The following is a 15,547-nucleotide window of genomic DNA, read 5'->3' as shown; positions in this document are numbered from 1 at the left end:
GTTTCAATTGGAGAGAATAACCAAGTTCATTTCATGAGCAATATTGTCTTATTAAGAGCACCTTTACTCCCAAAAGGAAGAAGAAGAAGAAAAAAGAAAAAAACAGAAAGACAGCAACATCGATCATAGCACTTATGTAGAAATCTCTTGGAAGTTTCCTGGTTCTTGCCCAACATAATGGACTGTTTGTTTATGGCCAAGAATTTACCAAGTCAACATAAAACCAACGCTTTTATATATGTTAATGTTGGTAAACATTAATACATGGCGTAGTTGCTTTAGGAGTATATCTTTTATTTTACAAATTAACGTGATAGTTCACATAATAATTATCTCATTAGTTAAATTTTTTTATTAAAAAAAAAATTAAAAATCAACCATTAAATCTATAGGATCCACAGAGATTCAATGACAAGGACATGAATGTGCTAAATAGCAGCTTTCTAAGGGTACGTTTGACATTGCGATTTCATAAACAAAAAAATAAAATTTTAAACAAAATAGCAGAAACTGAATTGTTTAGGATTACGTTTTTTAAAAATTACGATTTGAAAATACAAAAAACATGTGTTTTTTTTGAAAGTGCATCATTTTAAAAGTCAAACCGTAATTTTTCCAAATACTTTTTAACTGAACTCACGCATTTTTTTGAAAGCGTAAACCCTAAATCAAACTCTTAAAACCCTTGTAACAATTTGCGCAGTCGAGCCGGCCCATCCACACAATTTCAGGCCCAAAAATCCTTTCCTGAGCCAACTCCGAACTCTCACCAAAACACGCAACCGCGTGGACTGCATGGAACCCACGACCCAACTGTATCCAAACGTTTACCTTCCGCCTCGGACACGTCACAGGTGCACAACAATCTTCTTACCCTATTCCCAAACGACCCCTCTGCCTCTACTTCTCCGCAAATTCCATTCTCACCCCCCTGCATCCACAAGTCGTTTGTGTCTCTCCTCACTCACACACTCGATCAGTCGAAGAAAAAAAAAAAAAGAAGAAAAAGAAAAAGAAAATAGAAAAAAACGTTTCAAACCCAAAGTCGCTCAAAAAAACCCTAGCTTCCTCAGTCTTGTACACAATACATACAGCTTTTTCATGGTTATAATTTTGGGTCCTTCGAGATTTTGCCGGAAAATCTTTGTCCATCCGAGAAAGCGCATGAGAAATTCGATATTTTTGAGAAACCTTTGGTAAATCGTGAATTTTTTTTTGGGACGAATTTTGTGATGGGTTCGGCGCCGGTTATACTGGAAATAAGCTCCGACGAAGAGTCGAGTTTAGGCGGTGTGGGCGAGGGGTTCGATTGGATGTCGGAGCTCTTCGACGAAATTGACGATAACGACTCCGATGAGGTCGTGGTGGTTCGGGAGGTCAACAACACCAAGCGAAAGTCGAAGTCTTTGGATTCGACGGAGAGGGATGCGGACGATGATTGCGTGGTTTTGGACGGTGATCCCGATAACCCGGTGTCGGTGGAAAACGAAGATTCAATTTCAAGCGGGTCGGATGAGTTGCTTGTAGTCGGAGAGAAAGGGCAGGTAATTTGGTGGTTGAGGAGATGTTTTAATTTAATTGAGTTTTGCTTAGTGGCTTAGTTGTAATGGGCTTTTTATAGAAGGTAATTATTATTATTATTATTATTTTTGTGGGTTTTGTGTATTTTGGTTGCTAAGGCATTGAATGTATGAGTATTGTATGTTACTTGGGATGGAGGTATGAAACCAAACTAGCTTTTGTTGGAAATAACTTTATAGTTCAATAGGCTCCTTGATTCCACAAAGATATTACCAATTAATGCTCTTTTTAATCGGCTTTGTAAGCCAAAATTACAAAGTGGAATTCATCTTAGACTAACCTATTTAGCATGCTTGCTTATTATGGTGCAATTTATGCTACTAAAGGTGAATACTTTTGAAAGAATTGAGTGGTGCTCTGGGAAAGGTAGTTACTGCTTGGATTTAAACTTGCCAGATATGAACAATACCGTGCTTGTTTTGTCATCGAGGAATTCAGTATTGTTTTTTTATTGTGCTGTATCTGGATATCCATGTTGTGAGCTGTCAATTATCTCTGGTCTGTTGTGTTCTTTTAGCTCCCGCTTTCAGGAATGTGCAGTTCACAGATTATTTGTTATATTATGGATACATTGCTATGACTGCAGAGTTCAATCCAACGATCTATATGAAGCACCAATGCACGATTTTAGGTGGTGCTTCATGTTACAAGTTGATCTTATAGTAGTTGGCTGCAGTTTTATGAGTAGGCAGCTAGACAAATGTAGATGGGTTTGGCAGTATCTGCCAGCTTGGATAGGCAGGTGGAACTCTGGATGTTTGGATCCTGTGATCTTATGGCAGAAGAGAGGCATATTTTCTTCTTCTTCACCTCTTGCAACAATTAGATCACTAACTTTTGAACAGAATAGATATATCAAGATGCCTAGTTTTCCTTCATGGCAAATATTTTCAGGACTGGCACGTGTCTGTGGAAGTTGAGATGGCAAAGGACATTAACATTGGGCCAACCACTCGGCTGTTACCATTGAAATAAAACACCCCCTTTTCGTGGAGCATGTCCACATATTGAAATTTGAACTGCTGATCCTGGTTAATTTCAAGGCGAGAGCGGATATTTAATCATTAATGAAGGTCTTCATCAAAATATTGTAATACACATTTTCATTTCGGATGTTGTTTCATGGTCAACAACTACTTGATTAAGTTGCTGAAGTTTCACAAGTTGGTGATATGTATGTCTGACATTGAATTTTTAATTGGCTTAGGAATTTATGAAGGCATAGATTTTCTTGGGGGCATTCATTTGTTGGGTCATCTTTAATTATGTACAAGCCTTTTTTTTTTCTTTCTTCGTTCACATGCCTATAGCCTTGTTATCTGTTGCCAACTAAATTTTATTGTGTTTTTCTTTTGTTGCAGATTGCATGTAGAGACTACCCTCATCCACGTCATCTTTGTGCCAAACATCCTTTTGGTTCTACGCCCCATGATAGCCACTGTGAGCAGGTAAGATCCATATTTAAGCTATGGCGCCTAGAAAATCTAGCACTTGTGTTGTCCTATGTTTATGTCCTGACATTCTCATTCCTGGCCATACTAAAATGCAGTGCCACTGTTTCGTCTGTGAATCTCTTGCACCATGTCTCCATTGGAGCACTGACATCTCCAGTATCGGCCATTGTCATGCCACTGATAAAGAGGAGTTCTGGAAAATTCAGAGGAAAAGTTTCAAGCTGGAGAAAAATGCTCCATTACCAGCTTTAAAGGCTACTGATAATTCTCTGCCTATTGCATTTCCCCAATTTAAAGGAGCTCAACCACTTGACCTTATTCGATTGGCACCCAACTCTATACCTCATAATCAGGTCTCTAGGCCAGCTATAATCCGTTGCCCCTCCTTGCCCAATTATACTTTGCCAAATATCATAAGCCAAGGTAGAAGCCAACAGCCAGCATCTGCTTTGGCAAAAAACAGATTCCATACACGCTTGGTTCCACCGAATGTGCTTGGTGTACGTAATAATGTCACCCAAAGGGACCGGGTTCTTAGCGTTGGGACTTTGGGTTCTCATGCAATGTTTAAAAGGACAGGACCTGTAAGGGGTGCCTCGCCAATACACTCCACTGTGTGTGCTTCATCAAACAAGGTTAATTGTGCCCCTGCAACACAGTATACCAGAAATGCTACTCCAATGGCATCATCAAACGACAGAAATCTTGTTAGGTGGCAGAATGTTCACCCTAGTGTAAATTTTGAGTCTTATAGGCCTCAGGACTCCTCCCAGCCCAACTTGGACAGCTTTGTCGCAAATGTAGTATCTTCCCAACCGCAAATATATAGTCCTATTGCTCAATCAAATGATGGTGAAAATTCTTGCCAGAATGGGTATCAAAGTCAAAATGCTAACCAAGGTATTTATCAGAATGGGAATCAGAGTCTAAATGCCGGCCAAAATATCTGTGAGCAGGGGAATCAAAGTCAGAGTGCCGCAGATCCAGGTTTTCCAGATTTTAATTTTAGTTGGCCTAGCCAATCTGGTCAAAGCAACCAACTGCCTCCACTTGAGAATTCTCAAGTTCAAATATCTGAGCGATATCCTGTTGCCATCGAGGAGTTTAATTCCCAGTTTATGGGAAGCTCTCACCTCAGTGAAAGCAATCAACAACCTGAATTTAGTGGAAGTGCAAATCTCAGTCAAAGCAATCAAGAACCTCAAATTGAAAATTTACAACTTGAAAGCATAAATCTCAGTCCACTGGAGGACTTTGAGAACTGGTTGGAACACCAGTCAGTTCCTTTGGTTGCAGATGGTTCTATGCCTACTGAACTTGATATATTTTCTCCTCAGGCTTCCTCTATTGATGCGGGTATGCTTTTGTTTGATTTTGAGACCTCCTGGAATGGTCTTGCGCATGCCTAGCCAATGACAACTACTTGTGCTTCTTGGAAAGAAGTAATTGCTGGCAATCATAACTTCTGTTCCTCAACAAGAAGTAAGAATGATTTCCACATTGCACACTGGGGTTAAAGGTGATAGAGTTTTGGTGTACAGTTTTAAACTGAAGTGTACAAAATTGCCTGTAGGTTAGATGATGCTGTAGAGGATGGTAGATTTTGATGTCTTATATTCATGAACCTAATATGTTAAGTTACTTGTAACATCTGCATTGTTCTTTCCCCTTGAATTTTGCCGTGTCAGATGCCCATTCTAGTTGTTGAAGGTGATCCCTGCAGAGTTTTGTGCCTGTATGAGGTTGATTTGGTTTTCTACATGTGGTGAAAGTGAATGAACTTGGTCTTGAATTTTAGAAAATAGCTTACGTCAACGGGTTACGGCTACCTTTTGTGTACTTAATGGTCCTAACATCCGGACAATCTTATGTTTTTATGTAAAAAGCTAGCTTTTTGCGAAAACATGAGATTGGATGCTGGTGCGTCTTGAATGCTTGTAGATTTTTGTGAGTACTAAACGCATGGTGATGCTAAGAACTGTTGAAGATCTGGCTACTGGAGATCTGATGAAATGGCAAGTACTTGATATCTTGGGGGCGTCTTGAACTCAAAAGTTTTTACAATGTTTCATGTGGTAATGTAATATAAACGTTCTGTGCAATCCTAGATTTGTTTCATGAAGCACTTTGAGGTCATTGCTTGAAACTGAGAATTGAGAACCCTTTTATTTTGGTATCAGAGAATTAAACTTAAAACTGCATTTATTTATTTATTTTTATCTTGGTCCACTAGAAAGGCAATTTCGGCCATGGTATAGGAGAGAGGAACTCCCGTCTGTTGTTGGGGTATCCTCCATTGCAGCAGAACTCAATTTTTTACTGAGCTTGATTGTGAGCCATGGTATTGCACATGTAGGATTTTTCCTTGTAACCTAGTTTCAGAATGAAGGTATTAGATCTCTAGCATCTGCAATATAAATTTGAGCTAATTTCCCAGTCTTGAAGATGGTCAGCCACTTATGAAGCATCTCCTTCTGATATAATATATTAGCCAAACCCAGACTCATTTTCCTCTGCTGGAAACGCTGATTTTGCTTCCCTTATTTTACCACCTAAAGCCTGCAGGAGATATTCCAGAGTCCATTACTCCCTCCTCATTGTTTCTGACAGCCTCTGACCCAATAATATGATTAGCGCCAACAGCGGCATTATCTTATTAACTTTAGGAATTCGACAGGAGGGGGTAATGTCTTGAGCCTGTGTGCTTAAGTGGATCAGGATCTCCCCACCATATATATATATATATTTTAAATGACGTGATATTATTTTCACCACGAGACATCAGCCCTATTGTATGAAATAAAATAAATTTTCGATTATGAAAACCTTATTTCGTATTGAGCAATTAACTTGTTTAATTTAAAATACAATATATGTCGCTTCAAGTTTCAAATCATTTATTTGTTAATATATTTGAGAAAACAAAAATGTTAATCTACATCTTTTTTATAAAATATTATATAAATTGTTGACATGTGTCAGCATATAATAATTATAAAGTTTTTAGTTTGGTTAGTAGATTTCAGTTTTCCCATTTTCCCCCAAAATTTGAACACGGCGTCAAATCAACCATTTGTTCCGAACGACATGTAGCAGATCCTATCTACTCCTATTCTTACAACGACATGTAGCATAGTTGTTTCTAGCTTCTTCTTCTTTACCACTGAAACTCAAACCGTAGGGTCTCTGTCTCTGTGTGTGTCCGTCCCTCCCTCCCTCTCTCTCACAAACATACGCAAAAGAGGAATGGCGTTATGGATGGAAGCGGGTTCGGATCCCACCACTGAATCCGAGAAAGCGGACCTTGAAGCTATCGCTGCCCTCAAACAGTCTGCTGCCCTCGAACTCAAGGTCTCTCTCTCTCTCTCTCTCTCTCTCTCTCTCTCTCTATATATATATATATATATATATATATATATATGTCAGAGAAAAACATTATATGCTCGAATAAGATTCTGGGGATGATATTTTTTGGGGTTTGATTGATTTGCAGGAAAAGGGTAACCAGTATGTGAAGATGGGTAAAAAGCACTACTCTGATGCCATTGATTGTTATACGAGGGCAATTGATCAGAAGGTTTTAAGCGACTCTGAACACTCGATTCTCTTTTCGAATAGAGCCCATGTGAATTTGCTGCTGGGAAATTACAGACGCGCTCTCATGGATGCTGAGGAGGCAATTAAGCTGTTCCCCGAAAACGTCAAGGTGGTAATTTTATGCTTGTGGGAATTCTCAGCTAGATACCGTTTGTGCTGGATTGGCAAGGATTTTTCACTTCCTCGTGCTTCTTTTGGTTTGATATTGTTTTATGAAACGATATGAATTTTGATTAGGCAATTTATCGAGCTGCGAAAGCAACTCTGTCATTGAACTTGTTGGCTGAAGCGAAATCATTTTGCGAAAGTGGACTTGAACATGACCCAAACAATGAAGAACTAAAGAAGCTTGCAAAGCAGATTGATTCGCGGAGGTTGGAGCATGAACAACGTGAGGCTCAGGTTTCCAGGGCTGTTGCTGAGGCTAAGGTTTGATAACTGCATGCACTGTTCAAAACAAATCTTTCTTTGGTACCTTGATGCTCATGTAAATGTTCCCCTTGTTCTTCTCTCCTGAAACTTTACAGGGCCTTGTTTCTGCCATTGAAGATAGAGGCTTGAAGATTGGGAAGGCAATGTTTCGAGAACTTACTGGATTAAGGAAGCCAGCATTAGATAAAAATAATATTCTTCACTGGCCAGTTCTTCTTCTGTATGCAGAGGTTATGTCCAGCGACTTTATTGAGGACTTCTGTGAGACCGACATGTTTTTAGCACATCTTGACATTATATCCTTTTTAGTAGATTGCTATATATACCTTCTTTTTTTCTTTTTTCTTTTTGGGGTGGGGTGGGGTGGGGTGGGGAGAGGGTGCTTAATTTACCTTTAAAACTGTTATATTAATGAGTTTTGTATATGGCATGCAAATTGCAATGCCCCTAAACTTATATGGTTTGTATGATCTCCTTAGCTTTCACACATGTTTTCAGAAAGTTGTCCACCATTGCAATGGGACAAAGAGAAAAATTACACCCGTGAATCTATTGAGTTATACTATGAGGTAAGCGCTTTTATGTCATTCTTGTTTCAGTGAGTATTATTCCCTTTTCAACATTTTAATAACTTAAAAAAAAAAAAAAAAAAAAAAAAAAAAAAAGCCTTGCTTTTTTAAGAGTGTTCCAATTATTTTGTAACATTGAACTACATTGAACAAATTCCCTTAAATTTCTGGGTTTGTCACACCATTTATGGCTTTCTGATTCCTTGGTTAAGTCAAATATATTTTACTAGTTTGACCTTGGTAGTTGATCAATAAGAATAACGAGAATCTCAACTTTATCTTTATCGGGTGTTAATTATCTTAAAAAATAAAAACGTTATCGGGTGTTCTGTGGCATAATATCTCTTGAAGTTTTTGTAGAATGTTGGGTTGGCGTGAACAGATTAGCAGACTTGGTGCTTCTGTTCCCTATTTAAAGCTATATTAAATGGCCTTGATTAGGAGCACTTGGTATGGGTATTTAGATGGCTTCCATCTTCTCTTCATCTATACCATACAGCAAATGAAGTCAAATGTAACATAAAAGATCCAATATATGGATTTATTGAAAATTCCATGCAACCAAAATGCAGGATTAAGGAAGTTAATGAAATCTGTACGGCACTGGTTATATCTTTCTCTATTACTGTTTAATCCCATTCTGTACATGTCCAACAGTTTGTATTTTGGTGAAAGAATCTGTTATATCTCTATCGAGTTTTGGTGAAAGAATCCTATGTGACTTTGCACCGCTATATTCATGTCTACATGTATCTGCTTGACTATTGAAAATGATATGTGGTGTCAAACTTCTTAGACCAGTTGCAGTGCTCCACATGATATCATGCTAAGGGAAATTGTCATAATGATTTGCAGCAGATCACCAATCCAAAGTTATCATTTAGGTTCTCCAAACCATTGTAATTGTCTAGGATGCTTTTACTTAGAAGTTGTCCAAGAAAATTATTCTTTGTGTCTTAAATAGTGCCATCATTTTTATATGTTATTTCTAATTGCTTACTTCTTGATTCAGTAGGCTGGTTCTGGAGTTCGTCTATCAAAGTTAAAACTTCTTCATTATCTCCTTGAGGGAACTGCAGCATCTCATTTAGAAAGTATTGACGGAGTAGAGAAAGATGCATCTGAGGATTCTAATCATGGAACCTCTGCAGGTAGGATGTTCTGTAATCTCCTTTACCCCACTGTTTATATCAACTCACGTTTCTGTCCTCCATTTTTCTCCTTCTTGTCAGTGGTTTCATGATCATGCATTCAAACATGACATTTTATGGGAGTCTGTTGAAACTCCAGAATTGGAGAAACATATGGGGACACAAATAGTCGGTGGGTCGTCTATAGTGTACATAGATTTGTTCTTGCATCTGTATGTGGGTACTATCACTTTTTGTTCATACTACTTTTTAGGATATCCTGAAGCTATACACGATCATGCAGCCACTTGGCTGTGACACGTACTTCCATTGTCCATTGAGAATCAGACGTGCTTATGCTCATTAGTTAATGTGAGCTCTTGTCCATTTCAAGAGAAATTTATATTCTGGACATATGCTTAATAAGCTCAACAAGCTCGAGGCCCCGGCATCATCACATTGTCACTTCACCATTATTATAAGGAAGCGAGAAAACACAAGATAGTGCCTGAAACTAGTTCATGAAGAGCTGTGATGCCTAGATATCTTACTCTAGATGCATTTTAGGAGTAGACTTTATTCGTGCCCATCTCTTACACATATAGCAAGTGGAAAGCATGTTTCTATTGATCGTTCAAGTTCCTTACATCACCCTTTTGTTAATTTTTAATTTTTTTTTAAATAACACATGCTTAGATATGTAAACTCAATGTTTAATGCTCATCAGGCAAAGGCTCCAAATGGGTGAAAGTGAATGAGAAAAGAACACTTCACGATGTTCTAAAAGAACCAAACTTTATTATTCCAGGGATCCCAGGTATGTCTTCACTAATGTTTCCATATCCTCATCAAGACATATAATTTCTGTTCTTTTTCTTAATTAATCTCGTTTTCTTACTTGATATGATGCTCTACATATGCAGTCTTTTATGTTGTTTCAAAAAGCTCCAGCTTCTATAAAGAGTTCAAAGCTGGGAAGTGGGCTCCTCCACCATGAGTAAATAATTAAGGCAATGAGTAACAAACATCGTGAAGGTAGGTAGGCGATTTGCTAGAATGTTGCTTGTTTGCCACCCGTTTCAAGGAAATGGCGTTAAACCTTGGACACCATATGCTGTTGCCACCATCATCATCATCATCATCATCATCATCAATGAAGACGAGGCTTTCTAACCTTCGAAATGTGACATTAATTTAGGTACTTTCAATATTATAATGCTTGTACCAGAGATTTTGAGAAAAATAAATAAATTTTATTGGGTCAAGTGAGGTGGTCTTATTTTTTGTGCAAATAAGTTAAAAGCGGTGGTTTTAGAATCGGGCAGCAAAACTCGAAGAGGATAGATGTTAAATCTCGATCTCGATCTTTTGTTTTTGTTAAACACCACTTAAGATTTTAAGTCGGAGTTTTTGAATCCGGCGGCAAATTCCATGAGAATAGGCTCTCTCTTTGGTTTTTTATTTATTATTATTATTATTTTAAAATACCGCATATCCAGCTGAAATAATAGCATGCTAATTACTAACTGCTAATTCTGCTATCGCTAACTCTGCGCGCGCGCGCACATATATATATATATATATATATATATATATATATATGAAATGATGCGGTTATTAAAATTATCATTTGATCAAAATCTAATAATGGTCAATCACAAGCTCAATGGTGATTTTAATAGTCACATCATTCTTAGAGGGACTCAAGAGAAACTTGTAGCATTACTCAGCAATTTTTCTTATTTAATAACTGTTAACCGCCTAGGTAGTTGTGGTTAATGGTTTTAGCCAATAAGTACTAACCGTAACCACCTTTTCACGAGTAATGCTATAAATTCCTCTCGTGTTCTTCTTGAATTCTTTCAAGAATAATGTGACTATTAAAATCACAATTGGACTTGTGATAGATCATTATTGAATTTTGATCAAATTGTGATTTTAATAGCCACATCATTCTTTGAGGGACTTATAGAATTACTCCATTTTTACCCCTAAGTTTTTGAATCAAGTTATGCTACCCATGAGGATAGGCTCTATATCTCCCTTTTGCTCAATGCCGATTTTTTGTTTTTATTAAAAGTCACCACTTTTTTTTTTTCTTCCTTTTTACCGTTTCTAATTGAATAGGAAAACAAGGGTTACAAGGAAGTATCCTTCCCACTCTTAGATCATGTTTGAGAAATAAAGCTTTTAAATTAAAAAAATTAAAAAAATAATAAAAAAAAAAACGTTTTTTAAGCAAAAGCTTCATTTTTAAGCTTTTGCCAAAAGTGGGTTTTGGTTATTTTTTTGGCTTTTTGGACCTTTGAAAACGCTTTCAATTTTTTTTACTAAACGAATATTTTTTTCTTTAAGTTGACTTTTTTAGTGTTAATCGTACTTTTAGGCCCCTCAAACGTACACCTAAACAAGACCTTAACCTGTATGAAAGAGATAATGTGAGATCCTATGAAAATGCTTCAAAAAACAAGATGAAAGCTTATTTTTAAAGTTTAAGGCCTCGTTTGGTATGTGGAATTGGTATTCTGTTAAGAAAATGAATAATTATTACTGAGAATAAATAAAGGTAGAATAAAATAGTTATTCTTATTCATTATGCTTTCATTAGAATTAAACCAAAATTACTAAAAAAACTCACATTACTCACATTATTTATTTATTAATTTTTTTTAAAAAAATCTGTTTGGTTGAAAATTTAAAATATAAAATAAATTATAGAGTCAAGGTTCGAATTTAATACCTCCAGACTTTGATATTACAAAAGGGTAAATTTAATAATTTGAAAAGTGATATCCTTAATATGATAACGTGGCTGATTTTCAATCACAAGAAGTTGTATCCAACTTGATTTCCAACTTGCAAATCCGATTTATATGCAGCAAATTTAATTCACACACGAGAACCAAAATATAGATGGAAAGAAAGAAGAAAAAGACAAATTTGGACGTGCCACCTGTCATATTAAGGTTGTATCCTAGCAATCATTTCCTGTTTAGTTACATTTTCCTATTAAGGGGAAATCAGTTATGATTCTCTGCGTTATGATCTCTTTCTATAGAAATCCACCCACCACCCATGGAATCTCTTTGAATCTCTATAAAATCCCATGTAACCCTTTCTCTTTTCTCCTTGAAAAGGCTCATTTTTTTTCTCGATCATGGCAGCTGCAATCACCTGCTCTGCTGCTGACCTCCACCCTCTATTGGGCGTTGCAGGGAATGGCACTGCAGCTGCTGAATACCTTTGTAGCCGATTTGATGCCATCTCGGACATGTTTGTTGATACAACCTATGCTGTCGACAACACCTACCTTCTCTTCTCTGCTTATCTTGTCTTTTCAATGCAGCTTGGTTTTGCCATGCTCTGCGCCGGCTCTGTTCGAGCCAAGAACACAATGAACATCATGCTCACCAATGTCCTTGATGCTGCAACCGGTGGGATATTCTACTATCTCTTCGGCTTTGCCTTCGCATTTGGCGGGCCGTCAAATGGGTTCATTGGCAAGCATTTCTTTGGCCTGGAGAAGTTTCCTTCCTCCTCTTTCGACTACGGTTACTTTCTTTATCAATGGGCTTTTGCCATTGCGGCAGCCGGGATAACGAGCGGTTCGATTGCAGAACGAACGCAGTTCATTGCGTATTTGATATATTCTTCTTTCTTGACTGGTTTTGTGTATCCAATAGTTTCTCATTGGTTCTGGTCTGCTGATGGTTGGGCAAGCCCTGCTCGATCTGATAACCTCTTGTTTGGATCTGGGGTGATTGATTTTGCTGGCTCAGGTGTTGTTCACTTGGTTGGAGCCGCTGCTGGTTTGTGGGGTGCCTTCATTGAAGGACCGCGCATCGGCCGGTTCGATCATGGCGGCCGGGCGGTGGCGATGCGCGGACATAGCGGCACACTAGTAGTTTTGGGGACTTTCCTGCTATGGTTTGGCTGGTATGGATTCAACCCTGGTTCATTTCTCAACATCTTGAAGACTTATGGACAGAGCGGTTCTTATTATGGGCAATGGAGTGCTGTTGGGAGAACAGCAGTTACAACAACTCTTGCCGGTTGCTCCGCTGCACTCACCACGCTTTTCGGGAAACGCCTACTTTCTGGCCACTGGAATGTCACCGATGTCTGCAATGGTTTGCTAGGTGGGTTTGCAGCAATCACCTCAGGCTGCTCGGTTGTTGAACCTTGGGCAGCAATCATATGTGGGTTTGTAGCCGCTTGGGTTCTCGTTGGCTGCAACAAGCTTGCTGAAAAATTGAAGTATGATGATCCATTGGAAGCAGCACAGCTTCATGGAGGGTGTGGCTCATGGGGGATAATCTTTACTGCCTTGTTTGCAAACAAGGCATATGTCAACCAGGTTTATCCGGGGAAGCCAGACCGCCCGTATGGGCTGTTCTTGGGAGGTGGTGGAAAGCTCTTGGCAGCCCACATTGTGCAGATTTTGGTGATTGTAGGATGGGTGAGCATTACAATGGGGACATTGTTCTGGATACTGCACACATTGAAGCTCTTGAGAATTTCACCAGAGGAGGAGATGGCAGGAATGGATTTAACTAGCCATGGTGGATTTGCTTATGAATATAATGATGAAGGTGAGCTTGATAATCTGAAAGGCAGGGTTGAGTTGACAAAGAAGGATTCCTCATCTGTTTGATTTGATTTTAATCTTCATTTTGAGCCCTCCTGAGCCTGTATAGTTTACAATTATCAGAGGAAATTAATTCTGTCTGCCATTAGTAAAAAATTATGTCCTTGATGCTTGGTTTCTTTTAGATTTCAATTAAAATGATGTTTTCTGTACACAATGAACATTTGAAATCTAGATGTCTAAAGAACTTATTGTGTATTGTTAAAGAAGTGTATTAGACAATTAGAGTACGTTTGTGCTACTATTTCGCAAATCACAAAAAATGTATTGTTTAAGAGTGCATTTTTCATTTTCAAATCATTGAGATTTTAAAGGTTAAAATGCGTTTTTAAACGTCAAATTGTAATTTTAGTAAATGTTTAACTGCATTTTTAACGATCACATTTTTAAATTACATATTTTAAAATTGCTATTTTTTTAAAAGGATGTTTATTTGGGAATTGGTATGATGAGCTGTGACAGACCATGTGAATTTGTGTTACCAACTTACCATGTAAATTTGTGGTTCGTGCACTGTTGGCAGCACTGAAATGAGTTGGCGCAGATCAGCTGCCAAATATGTGAGAAGAGAGAGGGTCAGGTTGGTGGTTAAAAAGCTTTTTTTAAAATTTTTTTAATTTAATTTTTTTAATTTTTTTTATAATCTTTATTTTTTAAATATGAATGATATTACCATCTTAAGCATTAAAAAGATTTAATCAAATCTTTTGGATCAATCGGTTTCGTTTTAGAACTTTTGGATCAATCAGTAGGCTGGTAGGGCCTGTATTTTTTACAAATTTATTATTAAATCTGTAGAATTTACATGTGGTCTCACATATTTAATGGTGCCACTGAATTTGATAATCTTTTATACAAAGATGGTTAAAAGATAGAAAACAAACATTTCTCTAAAACTAATCTTTTTTTCCTAAAGCTAATCTTAAAATAACGTTGATCCTTGTTAAATAAAGATCAGTCCAGCAATCCTCGGGCCCAATCTAAGTACGAAAAGGTCCAAGCCTAGTAAGGTCTTAGGTAACCAGGCCTGAAATCTCAACTTCCGAGACCTACAGATCCGACACCCATGAGATCTGAGACCTTTGAAGCCGAGACCAAGATACACAGTTCTCGGTAGCAAGAGTAAGCCGAATATCTTAGGAGATACAGCGCTTAATAAATAAGTGATCTTATCCATACAAAAGCTATCACATCTATTTAAAATACAAATCAGATATGCTATCCAATGATCGCATACAAATATTCAAATCACATGATACATGTAACTACCGAATCCTACGATCTTAATCCCTAAGATTTCGGTAAGGACATAAACTTAGGAAAGAGTAATTTATTAGTTAAGGGACTTCCACTTCTTCAAGCCTATAAAAGATGGATCATTTCTTCATATTTGGGTAAGTGCAACCTTGGCTCTTAAACTTTCTTTTGTTGTTGATACGTCTCTCTCAAATTCTGATTTAGGCATTGGATCCTTCCCTTTTTCTTTTTGTGCATTCAAAGCTCTTGAGTAAAACTGTGCTTCAACAAGATCTACTCTAACACAACTTCTAATCCAATCTCCTAACCCCATACGTAACAAATCAATTTCTGTAGTTTATGGGATTGTTATTGATCGCATGAGAGATTATAGAGATGCCAGAGCGGACCAAATCACACCCAACAAACAAATATAAAACACCAAAGGACCGGTTGTAATTTAAATTCAATATCCTAGAATGCCCAAATTAGGGGAAAAAAATCAATTTATATGAACTGCCTCCATGAATTATGGTAGTCTTTATTTTTTATTTTTTTTGGTGCAAGAGGGCATTTTAGGTTGTCGAATGAAAATTTCAGTGGAGAATCACCCATCTAAAGCTTTAATCATTTTAACTAGGGCCAACCAGGCATCATTAATTAAAAAAATTGGCAAGATAACTTTTTAATTCGATGATGTAGGGCTCAGATGCTAATGGGCTCTACCCATTCATAGGGAAGCCCAACTAACTCTAAAAGTATGAAGAATCGCAAGTTATAATGGGCATGTCAGCTTAATAGTTCAACAGATCATAACCTAACTAACCATCATCAAGATAACCATCAAGATCCGAGTGCATTTTCACTAAATGGCTGTCACCAAACAGACGATTCTCCATT

General features: G+C 37.5%; 3 protein-coding genes across 3 annotated transcripts; all 3 read left to right on the top strand.

Moving 5' to 3' along the window:
* Positions 1 to 925: 925 nt before the first annotated feature.
* LOC132165652 (uncharacterized) lies at positions 926 to 5,236 on the top strand. Its single transcript, XM_059576301.2, has 3 exons — positions 926 to 1,544; positions 2,943 to 3,029; positions 3,131 to 5,236. Exons 1-3 carry the CDS (start codon positions 1,233 to 1,235, stop codon positions 4,442 to 4,444), a joined length of 1,713 nt encoding a protein of 570 aa, XP_059432284.2. The 5' UTR covers positions 926 to 1,232; the 3' UTR covers positions 4,445 to 5,236.
* A 999-nt stretch (positions 5,237 to 6,235) lies between these two features.
* LOC132166771 (Tetratricopeptide repeat (TPR)-like superfamily protein) lies at positions 6,236 to 10,028 on the top strand. The gene is made up of 8 exons (XM_088511694.1): positions 6,236 to 6,386; positions 6,529 to 6,741; positions 6,870 to 7,061; positions 7,160 to 7,362; positions 7,555 to 7,633; positions 8,649 to 8,784; positions 9,491 to 9,580; positions 9,687 to 10,028. The coding sequence occupies exons 1-8, from the start codon at positions 6,282 to 6,284 to the stop codon at positions 9,758 to 9,760; spliced, it is 1,092 nt and encodes a 363-aa protein (XP_088367820.1). The 5' UTR covers positions 6,236 to 6,281; the 3' UTR covers positions 9,761 to 10,028.
* Positions 10,029 to 11,724: 1,696 nt separating this feature from the next.
* On the top strand, positions 11,725 to 13,552 carry LOC132166278 (ammonium transporter 1 member 2-like). Its single transcript, XM_059577071.2, has one exon. It carries the CDS (start codon positions 11,921 to 11,923, stop codon positions 13,415 to 13,417), a length of 1,497 nt encoding a protein of 498 aa, XP_059433054.2. The 5' UTR covers positions 11,725 to 11,920; the 3' UTR covers positions 13,418 to 13,552.
* The last annotated feature ends 1,995 nt before the right edge of the window (positions 13,553 to 15,547 follow it).

This window comes from Corylus avellana, chromosome 11 (genome assembly GCF_965113065.1).
Source record: "Corylus avellana chromosome 11, dhCorAvel1.hap1.2, whole genome shotgun sequence".
In the NCBI taxonomy this organism is placed as follows: Eukaryota; Viridiplantae; Streptophyta; class Magnoliopsida; order Fagales; family Betulaceae; genus Corylus; species Corylus avellana.
This window is presented reverse-complemented; position numbering and strand designations above follow the sequence as displayed.

What these genes read in the sequence shown, in the direction of transcription:
- LOC132165652 (XM_059576301.2), top strand. Translation starts at nt 1,233, where the DNA reads ATGGGTTCGGCGCCGGTTATACTGGAAATAAGCTCCGACGAAGAGTCG. An exon ending in TAGTCGGAGAGAAAGGGCAG is followed by an intron (nt 1,545 to 2,942) that starts GTAATTTGGTGG and finishes CTTTTGTTGCAG; the next exon opens with ATTGCATGTAGAGACTACCC. An exon ending in ATGATAGCCACTGTGAGCAG is followed by an intron (nt 3,030 to 3,130) that starts GTAAGATCCATA and finishes ACTAAAATGCAG; the next exon opens with TGCCACTGTTTCGTCTGTGA.
- LOC132166771 (XM_088511694.1), top strand. Translation starts at nt 6,282, where the DNA reads ATGGCGTTATGGATGGAAGCGGGTTCGGATCCCACCACTGAATCCGAG. An exon ending in GGGCTGTTGCTGAGGCTAAG is followed by an intron (nt 7,062 to 7,159) that starts GTTTGATAACTG and finishes GAAACTTTACAG; the next exon opens with GGCCTTGTTTCTGCCATTGA. An exon ending in TAATCATGGAACCTCTGCAG is followed by an intron (nt 8,785 to 9,490) that starts GTAGGATGTTCT and finishes AATGCTCATCAG; the next exon opens with GCAAAGGCTCCAAATGGGTG.
- LOC132166278 (XM_059577071.2), top strand. Translation starts at nt 11,921, where the DNA reads ATGGCAGCTGCAATCACCTGCTCTGCTGCTGACCTCCACCCTCTATTG.